The 23,435-nt window shown below is 40.6% G+C and overlaps 1 protein-coding gene across 4 annotated transcripts in view; it reads right to left on the bottom strand.

Moving 5' to 3' along the window:
• Positions 1 to 23,435, bottom strand: part of LOC132815009 (NEDD4-like E3 ubiquitin-protein ligase WWP1) — a 163,687-nt gene that overhangs the window by 30,192 nt on the left and 110,060 nt on the right. For all 4 annotated transcript variants that reach the window (XM_060823632.1, XM_060823631.1, XM_060823633.1 and 1 more), the window contains 5 exons: positions 16,914 to 16,986; positions 16,678 to 16,749; positions 7,986 to 8,074; positions 5,914 to 6,073; positions 24 to 157 (listed from right to left, as the gene is read on the bottom strand). In XM_060823632.1, coding sequence (XP_060679615.1) covers positions 24 to 157; positions 5,914 to 6,073; positions 7,986 to 8,074; positions 16,678 to 16,749; positions 16,914 to 16,986 — 528 coding nt within the window. The remainder of the gene's footprint in view (positions 1 to 23; positions 158 to 5,913; positions 6,074 to 7,985; positions 8,075 to 16,677; positions 16,750 to 16,913; positions 16,987 to 23,435) is intronic.

Raw genomic sequence — 23,435 nt, 5'->3', positions numbered from 1 at the left:
CATAGTATTCTATTACTACATACCTAATCCAAATAAGGGAATTGTAAAATTCAGGGTCAATAGATTCTAAATCCTTAATTGTGAGCTTCTTGTTCAGCATACGCTTGTAGAATGGTAACGAGAATCCAGTGTCAATAAATTTTCCATGGAAAAGAGCCTATGGTAAAAACACAATTGTACATTGAGTTGCTTGATAAAAGTAATGAAATGTCATACAGTAACCAATAAAATGCAGAACAGCAAGTGACCACACCAGTCTAATCAGATAAGTTAGTAACAACTAAACGTTTTAATTTAGATTCTCAGTATGTGACTTCTGAGATGGTGTGTGCCAGAAAGTCATCAGATAGAGGTATACAACTTAAATATTAATTCCAATAACAGGGAAAGGAGAAACTTGACCCAAGCCCAGAGCATACCCGCCCAATACCACATTTACATCAAAGGACTTTGTAACATCTAAATATTCTACTGTTGGAGGATGGGGTATTTATTAACAAAACTAAATCAGGCTCAAACACTGCATTTTAGAGCTTGATTTAAGACTCATTTCTGCAAGGTTCCCATATTCAGGAAACCCGGTAATGGAAGGGAGTCAGTGACCACTTTTTCCACAGATGGGGTGGGCAGAAGGGACTGAATCTATAGTGTATAACTATGACGCCCTGTGGGCTAAAGGGTGCAAGGTGTGTCTCAGCTGATCAGTCAAGGAATTTCTCAAATTTGCCTTTGCAGATGACAGTCTTCCCCTTTCCCATCCCAATCATTGTGCCATTTTTCTACAATATCAACTCTTCCACCTTAGATGATGTTTGAGCTGTCCCACTCAACCTATTATGTTCAATCTCCATCACCCAGATTACTAGAACCTGACCCCAAGAATTCCCAGTGGCACCTCCTGCCATTGATTTTCTCTTGTTGCTGTGTGCCAGGCTGTGAGTTTGGTTGCTGTGAGAAGAACAAATTTAACAAATGATAATGCCATTTGCAGGTCTACTGACTATCAAACTATGTGTTCAATATTTTACACCTCAAAAATATTGATTACAGTTTTGTTGTTTCCTTGTTCAATTTTCTAAGGACAACATTTATTCACGAGCTTTTGATAAACTCTTCTAGATTCCTGCAAGCATTACAAATAGGTTAAAATATCCCTCCCTGGAATCTGTCCAGAGGTTTGCTTCATTTATAAATAAAATATTTGCACTTTCTCTGTTGCACAATTTTTCTAGAATGATCCTGCCTATACTGTCATTGAAAAACATAAATCTGATTGATTTTCACAAATAGATAAACTTCAACATAAAATAGAATATTATAGCAAGTATTTTGTTGCAAGTAACTGCAAGAAACTGACAGGATTTTAAAGTCTGCAAAGTCTATGTTATTCATACAAAATGTTATATAAATCTGGTCAAACTTCAACAATCTTACATGACAGATTAGTGAGAGCTCTGCTCTTGAATGCCAGAAGTTGACAGATAATCAGCCCTCAAACTGCTGTTCACTGTTTGATCCATCTTCTCCATCAGGCAAACTAATATCTGTTACACTCGTGAGCCATATCAGTTGATTTCATAAAATGATCAATCACTTGTACTGCAGCAACTGCTTCAGTCATTTGCTTACTTAGAATGCTGCCACATAATGGAAGAGTCAATATCTAAAACTATGCTGCCCTGGTGAAAGTTGCTGCAAAACCAACCCAACTTCATACAAACATAAAAACAAATTGTTGGAAAAGCTCAGCAGATCTGGCAGCATCTGTGAAATCAGAGTTAATGTTCAGGGTCCAGTGACCCTTCCTCAGAACTTTCGGTTTTTATTCGGTTACCGTACAGAAGTGCTTAAGTAAAGGATTCCCTCACTTTCAGAGATTCTTGATAGTCTTTACAATTAGGTTCTCAATGGAGCTACAGTGTTTAAAAATAACTACATATTTAAATTTTCTCCTGTGGAAATTCATAAACTCTGAGATCAGTGCTGAACAGAAGCCAAATGAATTCATGATTGCTGGTCTCCTGTTTTACAATGTTCACACTGTACTTTAGGGAGAGGTGGAAGGAAGACAATTATTAGCATTAGGAAATCACTTTAAAGAAGGACCTTGCATTAATGCACTGCCTTTCATGACCTCAGGATTTTCTGAAATGATTTGGAGCAAGGAAACTCCTTTTGAAGTATAGTCACTGTTTTAAATAGAGAAACACAGCAACCAATTTGCACAAAGCAAAAGGGTGAAATGGCACAATAATTTATTTCAGTAATGTTGGGTGAGGGATAAATGTTACCCCAGCACTGGGAGAACGTCCCTATTCTTCTTCCAGTAGTAAGCAAACCTCAGTTTAATGTTTCATTTGTAAGATGGTCCCTCCAGTAAATGGAAAACTGAGTGTTACACTAAGTCAAGCATATCCAGGTCTCAAAAGGGTCCAACAAGCAGACCTGAAGGAATCTGAGAAATTGGAGTATTTCCTGCGAATAGCAAAAAAAATGGATTTTCACTACAATGAAGATGACTGCACTGCGTTCAGGAACGTAGCACACTTCAATCATCCTAGCAACATGTCTTGCAAAGATTAATTCTTTTCATCAAATGAATCTTAAGTAATCTAGAAACTATTGGAGGAAAATCAACATATCTCCAAACTTTTCCTCAGTGCACAAATATAATTATTATAGACCAGCTCCAGGATTGTCCAATGCTCAAGAGAGAAAAGACACTTGAGTAAATCAGACAGCAGACGAAATTCAGTCCTATGGAAATCACAAAAGCAGGAAGCAATTTTACAGTGCAATGTAAGCTGCCTATGAACCTCAGTGCCAACAGGTCAACACTGCTCACAGAATCATAGAACTATTACAGTGTAGGAGACTGTTCAACCTATTGTACCTGCAGAGGCTCTGCAAATGAGCATCACAAGCCTTCTTCCATAACCATAATCATCTTATTTCCTCTTCATTCCCTCAACTGAGCGTGCCTCCGCCAAATTTCCAGGCAGTATGCGTTTACTGTCTCCTGATCTCACAATTTTGAGAACTTTATTCAACTACCTTTCGCCTCTCTAAGGAAGTCAGTCTAACCATATTCTTATAAGCATAATGACATCACTAGCAAGGCCAGCATTTGTTGCCCATCCCTGGTTGTCCTTGAACTTATCATCTGAGGCATTTCAGAGGACAGCTGAGAGTCAACCACATTGCTATCAGTCTGCAATCACATGTAGGCCAGACCAGGTAAGGAGAGCAGATTTCCCTCCCTAAAATTTATTCATGAACCAGATGGATTTTTATAGTCATGATTAGATCACTGTTTTTAACTCCAGATTTTATTTAAATTATATCATCTGCCATAGTCAGTTTCAAAACCATGTCCCTGGAACATTAGTCTGGAGCTCTGGATTACTGGTCCAGATTACCCAGCACCTCTCCAAAGTTCTCTAATTATAACAGATTTCTAACCCCTGATACCATTCTCGTAAATCTCTTTTGCACTGTTTTAAATGTATTCGTATCCTTCCTAAAGTTTGATGCTCAGAAGCGTACACAACACTATGCTGATGTCTAACCAATGACTGATAAAGATTGTTACTCTGTGTCCCTATTAGTATAGGCAAGGATTCTGTATGCTTCAACAACAGCTTTCTTCACCAGTCCTGTCACCTTTAATCATTTGTGCCTTTATACACCTAGGTCTCGCTGTTCCTGTACATCTTTTAAAACAATACCCTTTATTTTATATTGTCCCTCCAGGTCCTTCCTATCAGAATCAGTGACTTTACATTTCTCTGCAATGAATTTCATCCATCCATCATATCCCTTCTCTACCAATATATCAATGTCCTTTTGAAGTTCCACAGTATCCTCTTCACAATTTACAATGCTTCATGTTTTGTACTGCCCACAAACTTTAAAATTGTCCTGTATACTTAAAGATCCAGATTACTTATATAACAACAGTAAAAGAAGAATCCTACTACCAATCTCTGGGACACTACTACAACCTTCCTTCAGCCTGAAAATTATACATTAATCCTTTCTGTTTCCTATCATTCAGCTGACTTGGTATTCTGAATGATGTGAAGTCTTCTGACCAATTCACAACCACTAATGAAGATACACAGAGCTCTAATGCCAACTCTCTTCAGCACTCTCCGCTCTCTGATGCCGATCCTGGAATTATAATCAAATATCAGCAGATAAGAAGTTACTCAATATGAGATGATTCCAGGCAAAAACCAAGGTCTCAAAGTACATACTTTGCAATTTTCTGTTTGCTGATGACTGTGCACTGGTGCCGATTCAGAGTCAGTCAGGCAGTATAACATATGTTCAACAACTTCTGCCTAATAAACATCAGAAAGTAAACTGAAATATTCTAGCTTACTCCAGGAAAGCCCTTTCTCACTTTGAGTTGTCAGTTTTCAATTCACAAGCACAATTGCCGCAGCAGAAGACAGCACACTCTTTTAAGTGGTCTACATTAAGGATGAAACACATGCAAGAATTATCAAAACGAGTGTAGTCTTTGAATATCAGTCCAGCAAAGGAGAGAGGCCGGTCTGCCTATCAAATAGAACGTTTAGAGCAAAAGTCCTCCTTCATCTGCTGTGCGTACAAAACTTAGACTGTGTACCAACATACTGAGAAGTTGCTCAATTGTTTCCAGTTGATTTACTTTCGGAAACTTCTCAAAGTCAGTTGGCAGAACAAACTCCAGACACTGAGGTGCTCACCCAAGTTGACATGCCAAGCTTCACCAAACACCATCTGAAAACCGTTGCAATGCAGTACGACTGGTAACATAATCAGAGTGCCTGAACTTTGCTTAGCAATGTGAACTTATTCTTAAAGTCAAATCAAGGGTGTGCCCTTACTATAAACAAAAGGAAGCTTTCCAAGAACACTGATGGCTTTACATAAGAGCTTCCAACTTCAAGTCCTGGTAGAAGATTGCCCAGGTTTGTGATATTAGGGAGTAACCAAGTGAAACAAAAATGATTTGGCTTCCTTTGAAAGTAAGCAACTGTCAGAAACAGGGAGAAATCAAAGCAGAGACAAATCTTGAGCCAACAACTCATTAAAAATACAACCATCTGTCATATCCTGTCCTTTTCCAGAAGGAGCTCAGCCCAACAACCAACCCATATGGTCAACATGGTCACCACGAGTTATACATCAAAACCTTTAGAGATGCCAGTTAGGACCACAGGATCTACTGTCTCCAAACACGTACCTTTTCAAGGGTGCCCATAGTATTATGGTACACCCTGCTGGCTTTATCCTCTTCCACACAGGCAGCAAGAATAAATTGTAGTTTACGCATTTCACCAATTTAGCATTTTTAAGAAGTTTCTTTTTAAATCTAATTATCATTCTAGTTTAAATTACAGATAGATTAAATGAACTATTTTCCACATCACCCCTCCCATTGACTAATCTCATTAAAGCATTGGTGAAACCTTGCAATCCCCAAATCTCCAAGCATTCCTATTTGGGAATGTAGAGAAAATACCACAAAATTGTTCCTATTTCCTGAGATGTTAAGATTTTCCTAAGCAAACTGTTACACAGGTAGTATCACTGAAACTGTGTATTAGATGGCATGCAAAATTGTAGCTTAGGGACTGGCCTTTAGGTTTTCAAAAACATTTCTGACCTCACTTCATTAACTTCTGTAGACATTTAATCGAAGATGAGAAACTCTTTGCAATCACATTCTATCAGTATGCTAATATTTTAATTTGTGAAAGTAAATGGACTATAGCATGTAGAAAATTCTGGAATGTAAATTATAGTATTCAAACAGCATCTCATTTCAGATTTATTCCCATAACAAGAATGCTCGAAGGGATTTGAAGCTCATTATCCACAAACTCGCATGAACGTTTAACTAATTAACTATCTACTCACCATTGCAATAAATCTTCCAATGAAACAAAAATATGATAGGTGATCTGGATTTATCGTGGATGCTGGATTTATCTGCAAACAATAGTTGCTCTTGCCAGCGTACTCAAAAAGACAATACATTGGATTTAACACCTCATGGGATAGTAGAAAAAACCATTCTCTGTACAAAGAAAATTAAACATCGCTGTTAAAATATACCATCCATCGCTTGATAGTTTAAGAAAAGTCAATATTCCAATATCTTCTACGTTACAAAAATGGAATTTCCACTCTACAAGTTTGAAAGATAATAGATGAAACAATTATTAAATTGCAAGAACAACAACTTCTTAGGAAAATGCTGACAAGACTCAGCATGTCTGATAGTATCTGCAGAAAGTGTAACAAATTTAACATTTTAGGTCAATGGTCTTTAAATATTCAAACGGAATTATTCACTAGTTTCTCTGTGCACATGGGATACCAATCCTGTACCAATCCAATTGCAGTTCCAGCAATTTTTGTATTTATTTTAGATTTAAAGCACCTGCAGTTTTTTGTTTTTCTAATAATCTACTTCATCTTTAGACAAGCTTGGGAAACCAAACCTGCAATTTAACAAAATCCAATTCACTCAAAATAAAATGTTTTTTGTGAAATCATTTAGCGAATTCAGAATGTTTTGAACTAACCTCAACATTTAAAAGAAAAGACAATTTTTATAGCTTTCAGAAGTTGTGTAGGTCATAAAATTCATGTACAGATTGGATCCATCCTAGATTGTTGTGAGAAACTGAGATGGAGATACCTCAACTGTGACAATTGTTCAAATGTCCTTGGGCATGAAAGTGGCTCAAAGAAGTTGGACAATTTCAAGCATTAACATCCTGTTCAAAACAGAGGAGAGGGATGAACCTGGTTTACAAAGACCAGTCTAATGTCAATAGTAGGAAAGTATTAGAAACTACTGTCACAAAGGAAATGGTTTCTCACTTAAAGAAACATGGGTTAATAAGGGACATGAAACAAATATTTTAAAGGAAAATACATCTAATTAATCTGAGTTATTTGATGAAATAACAAATGCTGAAGAAAGCAATGCAGTAGGTATTTTAGCAATGGATTTATAAAAAGGATTTTAAGAACAGCATAACCAGACATATCCAGAACAAAGAAGTTTATGATATTAAAGAGACGACAGTAACATAGTAATTACATTATTAAGAGATAGAATGCAAAGCATAGTGATGAAAAGGTAGTTTTTTTAAGACTAGAAAGGTGTTTGCATTGGAGTTCTCTAGGGTCAGTAATAAACCATTGCTTTTTCTTGTATAATGGCCCTGGCTTGGGTCTAGGAAGTACAATTTTGAAATCTAAATACGATATAAAATAAAGCATGATCGTAGCAGTTGCCACAATACTTCACTTTCTTAAATTGGGGATTGAATACATAAAAAGGAGCCAAACCTTTACAAATCTCTGGTTAGGTCTCAGCTGGAATATTTCAATATCAGCAGCTTAGAACAGGCACATAAGAAATTTACCCATCTGATACTAGGGATAAGGAACTTCAATTATGTGGAGAGATTGAAGCAGCAGGAATTGTTCTCCTTATGTGCACAATAGGTAATATTGACGAGTAGAGATAAGTCTTCAGTAAGTGGGTCAGTAGCCAGAAATCAAAAATTTATAATTATTTGCAAAGGAACTAGAGGGAAATGAGATTAAACTCTAATCACACAGGTTATTAAGATCAGAAATGCACTGCATGGAAGGATTTGCACTTGAAAACAGCTAATTTGTGAGGTGATATGAAAATGCTAAGGTCTGGGACTATATTGGACAGCTCTTTCAAACAATCAATACAGGCATAGTGGGTTGAATGTCTTTTGTCATGTAGCAAGTATTTTTAAACTCCAAGAGTCTTCATATAAATAATGAATTAGTTTTACAAATATAAATTCAAATGTAACCAGGCACATTAGGATTTTTACAGACAGTAAAAACAATAGGTTCTTACTAAGTTTTTTGTTTTAACAAATGTGATTTGAAATTAAGATCTTTATTTGCAAACCACTGTAAATGAGTTTTACCTGGCCAATCCACCGTAATCCAGTCCCTCCTCTCCCCTAAATATTACATATAATCGTCTTCGAAGGTCATACGGTTTTAAGGCCATGATCTGTGAAAAAAAAATCATTTTTACTAAGGCTTTGTTTCCCATATATCAAGAACAGTGAAAACATATAGAAAAATGCAATTTTATGTTGTAAGGAACAATGGCCAAGTTTACTGAAATTGAAATACTGGATCAGAAATTTAAGTGTACCACAGTAGTAACTTTGGCAGGTGTACACCAACAGGGCTAAAAAATAACTTGTGACTTTAATAAATCATTTGAGTCAGCACTGGTGGTCATTAGGGGCACATAATTCTAATATAATCGACAGGATTACTAGGCACGGACTTTCAGGGTGATAAATCACAACTGTGCTTCAACAGAAGTTGGACGAGTGCATCGTTTTTCTCTCTCTCTCGCATCCCACTACTCCATTGGTCACAACATATGTGAATTTACTATCCAGTGACCAATATGACCAACGATATACATTGTACTTCATCTACATTAGAATTATAATGAAAAGATTCATCATTTTCATCTTATTAAACATTTCTTTAATAAACAAACTCTTGATTTATCATAAAAATGACATTTGACAAAAAAGTAAAATTATTAACTATTTGAAATAAGAACTAAATATTTAACCTTCTAAGTGTCCCAACACACATGCTAGTTAAAGAAAAAGAATCTACCTCTGTACAGTGTAATTTTGGAAAAATATCTTTGGCCAAATGGTTGTTAGCTCTTGGAGATAAAATATGATAAATGCACCAGATTCAGTCTGGTATCTTTGCGTTCAGAGGAAGCCTTCCACAAGCCTCTTCGAGAACTCTTTTTTTTGTTTTTCTTCTTCTGTTTCAGTTCTCACAGAATTCTCAAAAGAGAAAGGTGGCAAAGGCTGAGCTGGGGATCTTGTCTTTTCACAGGCTACATACTAACTGAACTCCAAAATGATATGAAGTAGCTACAACTCCTGACAACAAAACTTATTAATCTGACCTGCCATCTGTCCAAGCAGTTCCATAGTCAGTCTAACTTGGCTGCTTACTTTCCTTAAGACATACAATCTCCACTATCATTTCAGTGGTCATTTTTTAACAAAACGTAATGGTCCAGATATATCCTCAGTGCTTTAAACAAATAAACTTTCATAATCATTAAATCACACGATATAAAGAAGGCCCATCAAGTTTACACTGACTAAACTACTATGAATCTACACTAGTCCCACTTCCCAGCACTTGGCCCATAGCCTTGAATGTTATGACATCCAAATATTTTTTTAAAGTTGTAAGGCTTCTGCCGCATCTACCCTTCTGGGCAGTGCATTCCAGATTTTCACCACGTTCTCTGTCTAAAAGGAAAATTCTCCTTAAAATTATGTCCCCCGGTTTTGACTGTTCAAATAAGAGTCCTTTTATTCATCCTTTCATAGAGATGTACAGCATGGAAACTGACCCTTCGGTCCAACCCATCCATGCCGATCAGATATCCCAATCCAATCTAGTTCCACCTGCCAGCACCCAGCCCATATCCCTCCAAACCCTTCCTATTCATATACCCATCCAAATGCCTCTTCAATGTTGCAATTGTACCAGCCTCCACCACTTCCTCTGGGAGCTCATTCCATACCCGTACCACCCTCTGCGTGAAAATGTTGCCCTTTAGGTCCCACCCTAAACCTATGCCCTCTAGTTCTGGAATCCCCCACCCAGGGAAGAGACTTTGTCTATTTACCCTATCCATGCCCCTCATAATTTTGTAAACCTCTAAGGTCACCACCCCTCAGCCTCCAACGCTCCAGGGAAAACAGCCCCACCCTGTTCAGCCTCTCCCTATAGCTCAAATCCTCCAACCCTGGCAACATCCTTGTAAAGCTTTTCTGAACCCTTTCAAGTTTCACAACATCTTTCCGATAGGAAGGAGACCAGAATTGCATGCAATATTCCAACAGTGGCCTAACCAATGTCCTGTACAGCCGCAGCATGACCTCCCAACACCTGTACTCAATACTCTGACCAATAAACGAAAGCATTTCAAACGCCTTCTTCACTATCTTATCTACCTGTGACTCCACTTTCAAGGAGCTATGAACCTGCACTCCAAGGTCTCTTTGTTCAGAAATACTCCCTAGGATCTTACCATCCATTAAGTATATAAGTCCTACTAAGATTTGCTTTCTCAAAATGCAGCACCTCGCATTTATCTGAATTAAACTCCATCTGCCACTTCTCAGCCCATTGGCCCATCTGGTCAGGATCATGTTGTAATCTGAGGTTTCCCTCTTCGCTGTCCACTACACCTCCAATTTTGGTGTCATCTGCAAACCTACCAACTGTACCTCTTATGCTCTCATCCAAATCATTTATGTAAATGTCAAAAAGTAGAGGACCCAGCACCGATTCTTGTGGCACTCCACTGGTCACTGGCCTCCAGTCTGAAAAACAACCCTCCACCACCACCCTCTGTCTTCTCAATGTCCCGCACAATCTTAACACACCTCAAATCAGATCCCTCCTCAGCCTTCTTTGCTCTAAAGAAAACAACCCAAGTTTATCAAGCCTCTCTTCAAAGCTAAAAGGCCCAATCCCAGGCAACTTGCTGGTGAATCTCCTCTGAACACCCTCCAGTACAATGTTCCTGCACACATTACTCCAGCTAAACCAAAGTCCTGTACAGCTCCAACATAACCTCCCTGCTCTAATAATCTATGCCATGATTGATGCAGGCCAGTGTCCCATATGCCTTCACAACTACTCTATTAATCTGCCTTCTAGAACCGTGGGGCGGCACGGTGGCACAGTGGTTAGCACTGCTGCCTCACAGCGCCCGGCGACCCGGGTTCAATTCCCGACTCAGGCGACTGACTGTGTGGAGTTTGCACATTCTCCCCGTGTCTGCGTGGGTTTCCTCCGGGTGCTCCGGTTTCCTCCCACAGTCCAAAGATGTGCGGGTCAGGTGAATTGGCCATGCTAAATTGCCCGTAGTGTTAGGTAAGGGGTAAATGTAGGGGTATGGGTGGGTTGCGCTTCGGCGGGTCGGTGTGGACTTGTTGGGCCGAAGGGCCTGTTTCCACACTGTAAGTAATCTAATCTAAACCTGTGGACAAGCACACCATGATACATCCGTTTCTCTGAGCTTCCTAGTGTCCTCCATTCATTGAGTGCTTCCTTTTCTTGTTAATTCTTCCAAACATGATGAATTCTTCCACCTGACATTTTTGACAGTTAAATTCCAAGTGCCACTCATTTGCCCAGTGCATCATATCCTCCTGTAACCCTAGACAGTTTTCCTGACTACTAACCACCCAGCCAATCTTCATGTTATCTGCAAACTTATTTACCATTCCTTCCACATTTCTCATCTATATGGTTTATATATATCACATACATTAAGAGACCCAGCACAGATTCCTGTGGTATAACACTGGACTTCAGTCACACAAGCAGCCTTCTACCACCATGAAGACAATTTTAGAACACAGAACAAAGTACAGCACAGAACAGGCCTTTTAGTCCACAATGTTGTGCCGAGGATTAATCCTAATGTAAAAATCCTAGAGGGGGAGTGCACAGTCAAATCATTCTGGAAAGATGTTAGGAAGCACCTCTACTCAAAGGGTATTAGCTACTTGGAACTCTCTTTTGCAAATGGTAATCGATGCTATATCAGTTACTATTTTTATATCTAAGATAGACACTTTTTAAAGCAAATATATGAAGGGATAGGAGTCGAAGGCAGGAAAATGGACCACAGATCAGTTATGATATCAGTGAATGCTGGAGCTGGCTCAATGGTCTACTCTTGTTCTTATGTTAATCATTCCCTTTCGGAAATGCTGCTCCACCAGATACTTAGACTATTAATAGTTTAAGTGATAAACTCATTGAAAGACAAAGCACAATTTTTTTTAAAGCAACATCACAAAAGTGAAATCAGTAAAAACGTTTTGTTAAGTCTGGGCTTGTAGAGTCTACATTCTCAGTTAAATTGATTCTGGTGGCTGCAGACATGGCTTGAAGTCATTTGTATTAGTTTCTGCCTGCCTCCGCTCACACTAGTGCACCGTGTTTTAGTGTTGCACAGTGTAGCTACGGGAAAGGGTTGGGGGGTTGATGAGAGTGTGTGTGCGCATGCTGTGAGAGAGTTAGCAGGTGGTATCTGGGTGGGATGCTCTTTGGAGGAGTGGTGTGGACTTCATGAGCCAAATGGCATTCTTCCGCACTGTAGGAATTCTAAAGACTTGTGATAGTGCCATAAGGGAACATTTTCTTATTTTCACCTCATAATTTTAATTCATGTTCAACTCCTCTCATTGCCTCACGTCTTACTCTTTCTGCAGCTTTCTCCAGATCCACAATCCTTCAACAAGTTTTGAGCACTTCTCCAACTGCGTCCTTCTGCCTACACCAACCCTCATCATCCTCCCACTAATGATCTTACCACTGGCTACCAAGAGGCTCATACTCTGGAAAACTCATTCCAAATCCCACCACCTTCTTAAATTTTCCCCTTGACTAACTTCTAGTAATCAATCCTACAATGATACAAAAGCACAACCACAGCAGTAGAGGGATCCTATGATTCTCCATTTATACAATTAATTTAACATGTACATGTGTGCAGTGTAAAAATATTACTTATGTACAGATTTAGAGGATATTCAAACACCAGTTATACAACAATGGTGTAGTCAAAACCATTGGTGTAGGTTCTTGATGTTATCCATAATCTAAGAATTAGAATTAGCTTTATTGTCGCATATACTCAAATGGAGCACAGTGAGAAGTTTACAAGTCCCCAGATATGGCATTATCTTAGGTACAAGGTACTTAGGATTTAGATTCTGAGGAATAAATTAGAAAAATACAAAATCATAGGAAAAAAATAGAAAAATAAAAGGAATAAAAAGTTCAGAATTACTGTCCATCTACCCATGCCAACATCTATTCTCCAAACTACAAAAAGAATGAAAAGAATTAGCTTTGTTATAATAGATTAAAATTTCTCTATTCTCAAAAATGACCTTGCATTCCAGTTTGCAGATGCTAACTGCCAGAATTATCACAATCTCCAATAATGTGCAGAACAGGTATGTTTAACACATCTACAGCTTACACACTACCATATGCTACAATTATATGATATGCAGATATGCAGTCAGACCAATTTGGCTGCATCAATGGTTCTCTATTCTCTCATTTATGAAATTACTGAACACAATGCAAGTGCCCTTATATCAAAATAAGAGTGCATACTGTCAAAAGTGACCTTTGACAGAAGTAACAGGTTGTAGTCAGTTATATCTGGTTTATTGATATGATGTAAATTGATTAAGTGAATTTTTCTAACACTGAAAAGCCATTCAGTGAGGATTCCATTTGACCTTTGAATTAAATTAAAGTTTACTTCCATCCAAACATGGATCAACTGGGTGGCACGGAGGCTCAGTGGTTAGCACTGCCACCTCACAGTGCCAGGTTCCTGGGTTCAATTCCTGCCTCAGGCAACTGTCTGTGTGGAGTTTGCACACACTGCCTGCATTAGTCAGGGAGGATGGGTTGCTCTTCGGAGGGTCGGTGTGGATTTGTTGGGCCGAAGGGCCTGTTTCCACACTGTAGGGAATCTAATCTAAATCAATTATTTTAGCACGTTTGCATCATCAAATTGAAGGTATACAGTGACTGCATAACAATAACTTTTCTCCAATAGTGTCATGCCTCACCCAACATATGATTGTTAATACCAATCTGAATTATTTCAAATAACATACACACCACCCTTCATAAATTTCAATACATCCAATACTGTGGTGCTACATGTAGACAGACCGGCGAGGGGAGGGGCCATTTTGGATTTGGTGCTCTGCAACGAGCCAGGACAGGTGTCAGATCTCGCGATGGGAGAGAACTTTGGTGAAAGTGATCACAACTGCTTCACATTTAGCACAACCTTGGATAGTGAAAGGAGCAGTTACCGAGGGAAGATATTTAATTGGGGAAAAGGAAATTATGACGCTATCAGACAGGAGTTGTGAAGTACAGACTGGGAGCAATTGTTCCACAGAAAGGGCACAGCAGACATGTTGAGACTATTTAAGGAGCAGTTGTTGCAAGTGATGCACAAATTTGTTCCTCTGAAACAGGTAAGAAGGGGTAAGATTAAGGAACCTTGGATGACAAGAACAGAGGAACTTCTCGTCAAAAGGAAGACGACAGCTTAGGCAAGGTGGAGGAGGCAAGGATCAAACACAGCTTTAGAAGATTAGCTAGAAAGGAACTCAGAATTGGACTGAGGAGAGCCAGGAGGGGGCACGAAAAAGGCTTGGCAAGGAGGATTAGGGAGAACTCAAAGGCATTTTATTCGTACGTGAGGAACAAGAGAACGATTAGGGAGAAAGTAGGGCCGATCAGAGAAAGTGTAGGGAACTTGTGCATGGAGTCTAAGCAGATAGGGGAAGCCCTAAATGAGTTTTTTGCTTTGGTTTTCACCAAGGAAAGGGAACTTGTTGTAAATGAAAACTTTGAGGAGCTGGGATACAGTCTTGACCAGATCAAGATTAATGAAGTTGATGTGCTAGAAATTTTGGAAAAACATTAAGATTGATAAGTCACCAAGGCCAGACCAGATTTATCTTAGGCTGCTCCGGGAAGCGGAAAAGGAGATTGCTAAGCAGCCGGTGAGGATATTTGCCTCCTCACTCTCCATAGGAGTTGTACCGGAAGATTGGAAGGAGGCGAATGTTGTTTCTGTTTTCAAGGGTAATAGGGAAATCCCTGGCAATTACAGTCAGTCAGTCTTACGTCTGTGGTCAGCAAAGTTTTGGAAAGAATTCTGAGGGATAGAATTTATGACTATTTGGCAAAGCATAGTGTAATTAAAGGCAATCAACATGGCTTTGTGAGGGGCAGGTCCTGCCTCTTAAATCTTATTGAGTTCTTGGAGGAGGTATTAAGACAGGTCGATGACGGTCAAGCGGTAGATGTAGTGTATATGGACTTGCAAGGCATTTGATAAGGTCTCCCATGGTAGGCTCATTCATAAAGTCAGGAGGTATGGGATACAGAGAGATTTGGCTATCTGGATTCAGACTTGGCTGGCTGACAGAAGGCAGAGTGTGCTTGTAGATGGAAAGTATTCTGCCTGGAGGTCAGTGTTGAGTGGGGTCCAGCAGGGCTCTGTTCTTGGGCCTCTGCTCTTTGTAGATTTTATAAATGACTTGGATGAGGAGGTTGAGGGGTGGGTTAGTAAATTTGCAACAAAGGTTTGAGCTGCTGTCAATAGTATACTGCAATGCGACATAGACAGGATGCAGAGCTGGGCTGAGAAATGGCAGATGGAGTTCAACCTGGATAAATGCGAAGTGATGCACTTTGGAAGGTCGAACTAGTTTGCAAAATGTAGGATTAAAGATAGGATTCTTGGCAGTGTGGAGGAACAGAGGGATCTTGGTGTTCAAGTACATAAATCCCTCAAAGTTGCCACCGAAGTGGATAGGGTTGTTCAGAAAGCATATGTTTTGGCTTTCATTAACAGGGGATTGAGTTTAAGAGCCGCGAGGTTTTGCTGCAGCTCTACAAGTCCCTGGTGAGACCACACTTGGAATATTGTGTACAGTTCTGGTCGCCCTACTATACGAAAAATAGGAAATATAGCCCTCTCCGTGCTTTGGAGAGGGTGCAAAGGAGGTTTACCAGGATGGTGCCTGGACTGGAGAGCTTGCCTTATGAAGAAAGGTTGAATAAGCCCGGACTTTTCTCTCTAGAGAGAAGGAGGAAGAGAGGACACCTGATAGAGGTGTACAAAATAATGAGAGGAATAGATAGAGTCAACAGCCAGAGACTTTCCCCCAATGCAAGACTGATTGGTTTGAGAAGTCATAGTTTGAAGATATTAGGAGGAAGGTATAAAGGAGACATCAGAGGTAGGTTCTTTACGCAGAGAGTTGTGAATGCATGGAATGCATTGCCAGCTGTGGTGGTGGAAGCAGAGTTACTGGGGACATTTAAGTGACTGCTGGACATGCATATGGATAGCAGTGAGTTGAGGGGTGCGTAGGTTAAGTTACTATATTTTACATTGGGTTTAATTCTCGGCATAACATCGTGGGCCAAAGAGCCTGCTCTGTGCTGTACTTTTCTATGTTCAATGTTCTAATGCAGTGGCAATAAACTAACAGATTGGGTGAAGCTTGGGGAACTGACATGAGGAGATGGAGAAGAACAATCTTCTAGCATTACAGTGATCCAAAAACAAGAGAAGCTAAAAGCAGCAATAGTGCTGCCTGCCTACTCACTTTCCATTCTCTACCTAAACTATTTAGATTTAGATAAGTGAGACGTCTCTCAATAAAAAGTGTGCAAATCCTCTCATTGTGTAAGCAGATATTCTGTGGAATTGTCAGTTATTTGTTTTTTTTGTCTCTAACCAGTAGTGGAGCAACAGGATTGTTAACGCACAAACAGAGAATCCGCTGAACGACTGGTATTTTCCCACCCCGAATACACAAAACCTAAATCTGTATACAGTGAAATGCAGTTGCATAGTTAGAAACAGTAAATGTATTTTTTTAAAATTCTCTGAAATTCCAGCTCAAAGTGATAGCTTAAGTCTTTATTTCAAGTTTTTAATTTAGAACTTCAGGTACCTGATGAGCTACTTACTTGTTGAAAGGAGTCTTCAAATAAAGTCTGCCTAGATACAGTGATCTTTACATGACTGGGTAATGCATTAGACTGAAAGAACAAAGTAATCACATTAAACTGAATCCTCAACTTTTAAATTACATTACAAAAAATTACATTCACTCAATTTCTGAAAAATCTACCTCAGTAATTATAGAGTCTAAAAGTTTAGGATTAAGAATAAAATAGTGTGGTGGAAAAAGAAAATTATTTACCTGACATAAATACCGGAAATGTGCCAACTTCCACCGAAAACTACGCTCATATGCAATCTGTGGGCCCTTTGCACTGTGGAAAATTACATTTCATCCATTAGAAATAACAGAAATTGATAATAATTGAATTTTCAAATATTCTTTTGAGATACTTTTAAATAATATTGTGTAAATTTCGAATAATGAATCCTTCAAAAACAACAGACAAACCTTATTATGCAAACAGCACCAGGGACTCTGATGCATCCTAGACTAATCAATGCTTGATTTAAAAAAGAAGTTGTCCATGGGATGTGGGCTTCACACGCTGGAGCAGCATTTATTGCCCATCCCTAATTGTGCAGAAGGCAGTTAAGAATCAACCGCATTGTTTAGGTCTGGAATCACGTGTGCGCCAAATTGGATAATGGTGACAGATTCTCTTCTCAAAAGGCCATGTGAACTAGTTGGGTTTTTACAACAATCGATTATATTTTCATGACCTTCATTAGACTCTTAATTCCAGATTTTTACTGGATTCATTATTTATCATCTGCCATTGTGGGATTCAAACTTAGGTCCCCAGAAAATGACCTGAGTCTTGCTGGAGTAATAGTTGGGCGATGATACCACAAGACCTTTGTTTCCCTAAAACAACATGGTGTCAAAACAAATCCCAATATTACACTAAACGTATTAATGAGAAAAACACTTTTCAAAACCTCAAAACACAATTATAAACATTTACAGCATAGAAAGAAGCCTATCAACTCATCATGTCTACATCAGTCCAATTTTGCTCTATATTCTACCTTTTCCTTGTAAACGCACAGATAAGTTATTTTTCAGGGTTCTTGAAAGGTTCTGCAGAATTTAATTCTACCACTCTTTTGAGTAGTGCATTTCATACCTTAATAAACTTGCACACTAAGACATCTCTAATTTTAGAAAATAAGAACCAGAAGCTGTAGGCTTTTCAGCTCTTGGAGCCTGGTCCACTATTCTATACGACCACGGTTGATCGCATCTCAAAAGACTTTCCTGCTTGCTCCCCATAACTCTTCAACACATTAATTGAAAATCTGTCTATTTCCTCCTTAAATTCACTTAAGGCTCCACCCCATCCACTGTGGAAATGGATTCTACAAATTCATAATCCTTTGAGAAAAGTAACTTCTCATCTGATTTAAGTCTGCTACATCTTATCCCAAAACTGTAACCTGTTGTTCTAGACAGCTCTTAAGAGAAAACATCCTCTTTACGTCTATTTTGTCAATCCCCTTTAACATTTTGTATACCTCAATTAGATTTCCTCTCATTCTTCTAAACTCGAGAGTGTATAGGACAAAACGCTCAATTTCTCTTCACAAAACCAAACCCCTCACCTATGGAATCACTAGTGAATCTCTTTTGAACTGTCTTCAATGCAATTACATCCCTCCGCAAGTAAGGAGACCAAAACTGCTCGAGGTGTGATCTCATTAATGCCTCAAATTGCAGCAACATTTCCCAACTTCTGTACTTTATTCCTTTAGTAGTATGCGCCTCAAAATTCCATTTGTCTTCCTTACTATCTGCTGCACCTACATATTCATTTTGTGATTTATGCTGGAGTATATTCAATCCCTCTGTAGAAAAGCACTCTGAAGTTTCTCTCCATTTATACAGTAAGTTTCCTTTCTGTTCGTCAGACCAAAAAGCATAATCTCACATCCACGTTAAACTCCTTCTGCCAAATTTTCTGCCCATTCACCGAATCTATCCATATCTATTTGTAAATTTATTTCTTTACGCAACTTACAGTCCCATCTAATTTAGTATCATCTGCAAATTTGGCTATAGTACCTTCTATCCCTGGGATCTTAGTCATTAATATAGACTGTAAATAATTGGAATCCAAGGATTGATCCTCTGGCACTCCTCTACTTACATCTTGCTAACCAGAAGAAAATCCATTTATCCCAATGCTCTACTTGTTTGTCAGCCTATCCTCTGTCCAAGCTAATAAATTACCACCAACCTCTTGCCAGAGAGGATACTTTTCCCTACTTATTTTTTAAAACAAAAACCTTCAAATTTTGAATACCTCTATTGTTCTCTTTTAAGCTTCTTAGCGTTTAAAAGAACAATCCACATGTTTGCAATTTCACCCTAAGTGAATTTCCTCATTCCTAATATCATCCAGGTAACCATTCTTTTAACCCTCTTCAAGGTTCTAAAAGCTTCATAACTGTACTGCTCATACCCTAAACAGAAAACACTAAGAAAAGAAAGTCTTAATACTACCTCTGGAAAATCACATTGCAATTTTTCTCTCCAGTCAGAAAAATATTTTTCAATACTTACTAATCTGCTTCCTATCCCTTTAAAAACATGTGCTTTTGTTATCTGTGTGGAGATGGAGTTCACATTATAGGAGGGATGGCACTGGAGGGAGTGCACAGGAGTTTTACCAGAATGTTGTCTGGGCTGGATAGATTTACTTAGGAAGAGAGATTGAGATTATGAAGTGACAAAGATGTTTTCCTTGGAGCAGTAAGTGAAGCAGGTTGACAGGATTTAAGATTAAGATGAGATTATCAACAGTTTGGAAACAGGCCCTTCAGCCCAACAAGTCCACACTGACCTGCTGAAGCGCAACCTAATTCAAACCTATTCCCCTACATTTACCACTTCACCTAACAATATGGGTAATTTAGCATGGCCAACTCACATAACCTGCACATTTTTGGACTGTGGGAGGAAACCAGAGTACCCGGAGGAAACCCATGTGGAGAACGTGCAAACTCCACACAGTCAGTCAGTTGCCTGAAGTGGGAATTGAACCCGGGTCTCTGACACTGCGAGAGAGCAGTGATAACCACTGTGCCGCCCAACAGATATAGTTTCCTGTTAAACTAGATATAAACGTGATTTGAACTTCGAACCACAGCTAGGTGGATCTCATCGACTACGAGATCCTTGATTGGGGTTGTTAACCTGGACCAATCAGGGAGCCCTGCCTGACAGATATAAACAGGAGATTGGGCGGCACGGTGGCATAGTTGGTTGCACTGCTGCCTCACAGTGAAAAAGACCGGAGTTCAATTCCTGCCTCGGGCAATTGCCTGTGTGCCCTTTGACGTGAAGGGCACTGCTTGTCACAGACCACTTGGGTGTTTTCCTACTTTTCCTGGTGGTGGATATTGAATAAAGATTTGTGCACTTTGCGTCTCTCACTATGTCTCACAACTACACACACACACACACACACACACACATGGGTGCTGGGGAAAAAAAAAAGAAAAAAAAAAATAAACAGGAGATTCAGAGGTCTTCTCAATTTAGGAAACTGACTCTATGCTGGCTGGTGTTACAGGGAAGGGACAGGCTGTCCTAGAGGTAGTCGAAAGGCGTGCCAGGATAGCCCACTGGTCGGAGGTGCAATGGGGTGGGTGAGAGCCCAATGGTACTTAGGGGCAGACCAAGAGCCAGAGGGCGGGTAGCTGTCCTCAGCGTTGTCACCCCGGGCGGGTACCGGGGTGAGCTGTCCTAGAGGTGGTCGAAAGGCGTGAGAGGGCAGACCGAGAACTGGAAGGTGGGTAGGGGCGGGCTGCCTTAGTGGTCAAAAGGTGGGAGGGGTGGGGGCTTGCTGGGTCTGTATTGTCTATACTTCTGTATGTAACCGTATTGTTTAATGTATAAATGTCATTGTCACTGTCTTGTTAAATGTGGAATTGGGATTTGAGGGTTGTCCTCATCTCCCTGTAAATTGGTCAAACGATAGGGTTTGGGGCCTAGCTTTACTGCTCCTCTCCCTTGTAAAATTGCTGTCTCTTGTACAGCTGGAAATGTTTATTGTAAACTGTTTTGTAATTTGTTTAATAAAATAATATAAACAGGGAAAAAAAAATAAACAGGAGATTCAGAGGTCTTCTCAATTTAGGAGACTGACTCTATGCTGGCTGGTGTTACAGGGAAGGGACAGGCTGTCTTAGAGGTGGTCAAAAGGCGTGCCAGGATAGCCCACTGGTCGGAGGTGCAATGGGGTGGGTGAGAGCCCAATGGTACTTAGGGGCAGACCAAGAGCCAGAGGGCGGGTAGCTGTCCTCAGCGTTGTCACCCTGGGCAGGTACCGGGGCGGGCTGCCCTAGAGGTGGTCGAAAGGTGCTGAAGGTGGTTAGTGAAGCCGGAAGGTGGGTAGGCTGTCCTGACCGCTGTCACCCCGGGTGGGTACCAGGGTGGGCTGTCCTAGAGGTGGTCGAAAGGTGTGTCAGGGCGGACCGAGAACTGGAAGGGGCATGCGGTGGATCGAGAGCCGGAAGATGGGTAGGGTCGGGCTGCCTTAGAGTGGTCGGAAGGTGGGAGCTTGCTGGGTCTGTATTGTCTGCACTTCTGTATGTAACCATATTGTTTAATGTACAAATGTCATGGTCACTGTCTTGTTAAATGTGGAACTGGGATTTGAGGGTTGTCCTCATCTCCCTGTAAAATGGTCAAATGATAGGGTTTGGGGCCTAGCTTTGCTGCTCCTCTCCCTTGTAAAATTGCTGTCTCTTGTACAGCTGTAAATGTTTTTTGTAAACTGTTTTCTAATTTGTTTAATAAAATAAAAAAAAAACAGGAGATTCAGAGGTCTTCTCAATTTAGGAGACTGACTGACTCTATGCTGGCTGGTGTTACAGTCAGTATGTTACTGTTAGTTTCTGCTTCCCTTCTTTTCCGGAGGAGGTAAACCTGATTTCTGAATTAGCTGAATTATTTAGCCAGTTTGTTAACTGGTATTCCTTTTAGTGAGGACTGATTGTTGAACTCCTGATGCACATAATGTGTTTCAGGTGTAACTCAGTTCTCATTAGGGGGTTGTTGTTTCACTGGCTGGTTACAGCCTGTGTGTTACTCTTATTTTCTTTGTCCTTTTCTCAAAAAGAGTGCAATGTTAAGTTTATGGTAGGGCTTAGCCCTTGGACTCCAGCTTTCTTTGCTTTTTGTATGTGTCTTCACTTTTTATTGGTGTTTGGACTGAGCCTTTATGGAAGACATACATTTTACCAGAGGGGCTGTTCTGTGGGGAGGCTTAGCCATGGGACTGGGCCTCTGAAGATTGAACACCTGTATGTGTGCTGAAAAGTGAGCAATTGCTGTATTCTGCAGTTTGGGAGAACTCCTTTCCTTCAGGAGTGGACCAACCCCCGTGAGTTAACTGCACCTGTACTATATACTGTATTCCTGTGAGTGGGCCTGGTTTTCCAAGGCTGGACCAGGACTCCATCGAGACTGAACACCTGTGTGCTGTGGGGTGTGCATTTGCTGCCTCCAGGAGTGGACCCTGCCCTTGGTTGGGGACTCTGTTTTTAGCAACAGACTCTGCAGTTTGGAGTGGACTCTATTTCTGACAATGCACATTGTATACTGTAGTGGACTCTTCCTGGAAGTGGATTCTATATTTTGAAGGCTATATTGATTTGGACTATGTACCAGAAAGGACTGTGTTTGTTTGGTAATTACTTGTATTGTGGGGTTTCCTGGGTCTATCACCTGCATTATCTTGCATGTCACTGGGTCTGGCAGGCCTTGCTGTGAGGCTCATGGGTCGTCCTGAAAGCTGTCGCCCCGAGAGCTGGAGGGTGGGTAGGCCATCCTGTGAATCTGAAGGTTGGTAGGCCGTCCCGACAGCCGGAGGGTGGGTAGGCTACCCTGATGCAGTTGCCCTGAGAGCTGGATGGTGGGTAGGTCGTTCTGAACACTGTCGTCCCAAGAAGGGGTAATCAGGACGGGCTGTTCTAGAGCTGGGCGAAAGGTGTGTCAGAGCAGCCAAGAGCCAGAAGGCGCGTAGGGGCAGGCTGAGATCCGGAACGCTTGTGGGCTACCCTGCACACTGTCGTCCCAGGGAAGGGGAGGGGCTGTCCTAGAGGTGGCCAGAAGGTGTGCCAGGATAGCCCACTGGCCGGATGGCACATCGAGGTGGGTGAGAGCCCAATGGTATGTAGGGACAGACCCAGAGCCAGAAGGTGGGTAGCCGCCCTCAGTGCTGTCACGCCGGGCGGGTACCGGGGCGGGCTGTCCTAGAGGTGGTCAAAAGGTGCTGAGGGTGGTTAGTGAAGCCGGAAGGTGGGTAGGCCATCCTGACCGCTGTCACCTCGGGTGGGTACCAAGGCGGGCTGTCCTAGAGGTGGTCAAAAGGTGTGTCAGGGTGGACCGAGAACTGGAAGGGGCATGGGGTGGACCAAGAGCCGGAAGGTGGGTAGGGGCGGGCTGCATTAGAATGGTCGGAAGGTGGGAGGGATGCGGGCTTGCTGGGTCTGTATTGCATGCACTTTTATGTAACTGGATTAGTTTTTTTATGTACAAATGTCACTGTCTTTTATGTGTAAAACTGGGATTTGAGGCTTGTCTTCATCTCCCTGTAAACTGGTTGAAGGGTAGGGTTTGGGGCCTAACTTTGCTGCTCCTCTCCCTTGTAAAATTGCTGTTGTATACAGCTGTAAATTTTGTTTTTTGTAAACTGTGTTTTGTAATTTGGTTAATAAAAATAAAAGAAAAAATAAACAGGAGATTGAGGTC

Source organism: Hemiscyllium ocellatum, chromosome 4 (assembly GCF_020745735.1).
Source record: "Hemiscyllium ocellatum isolate sHemOce1 chromosome 4, sHemOce1.pat.X.cur, whole genome shotgun sequence".
NCBI lineage: Eukaryota > Metazoa > Chordata > Chondrichthyes > Orectolobiformes > Hemiscylliidae > Hemiscyllium > Hemiscyllium ocellatum.
The sequence above is the reverse complement of the archived record's forward strand: the minus strand, read 5'-3'. Positions and strand labels throughout refer to the sequence as shown.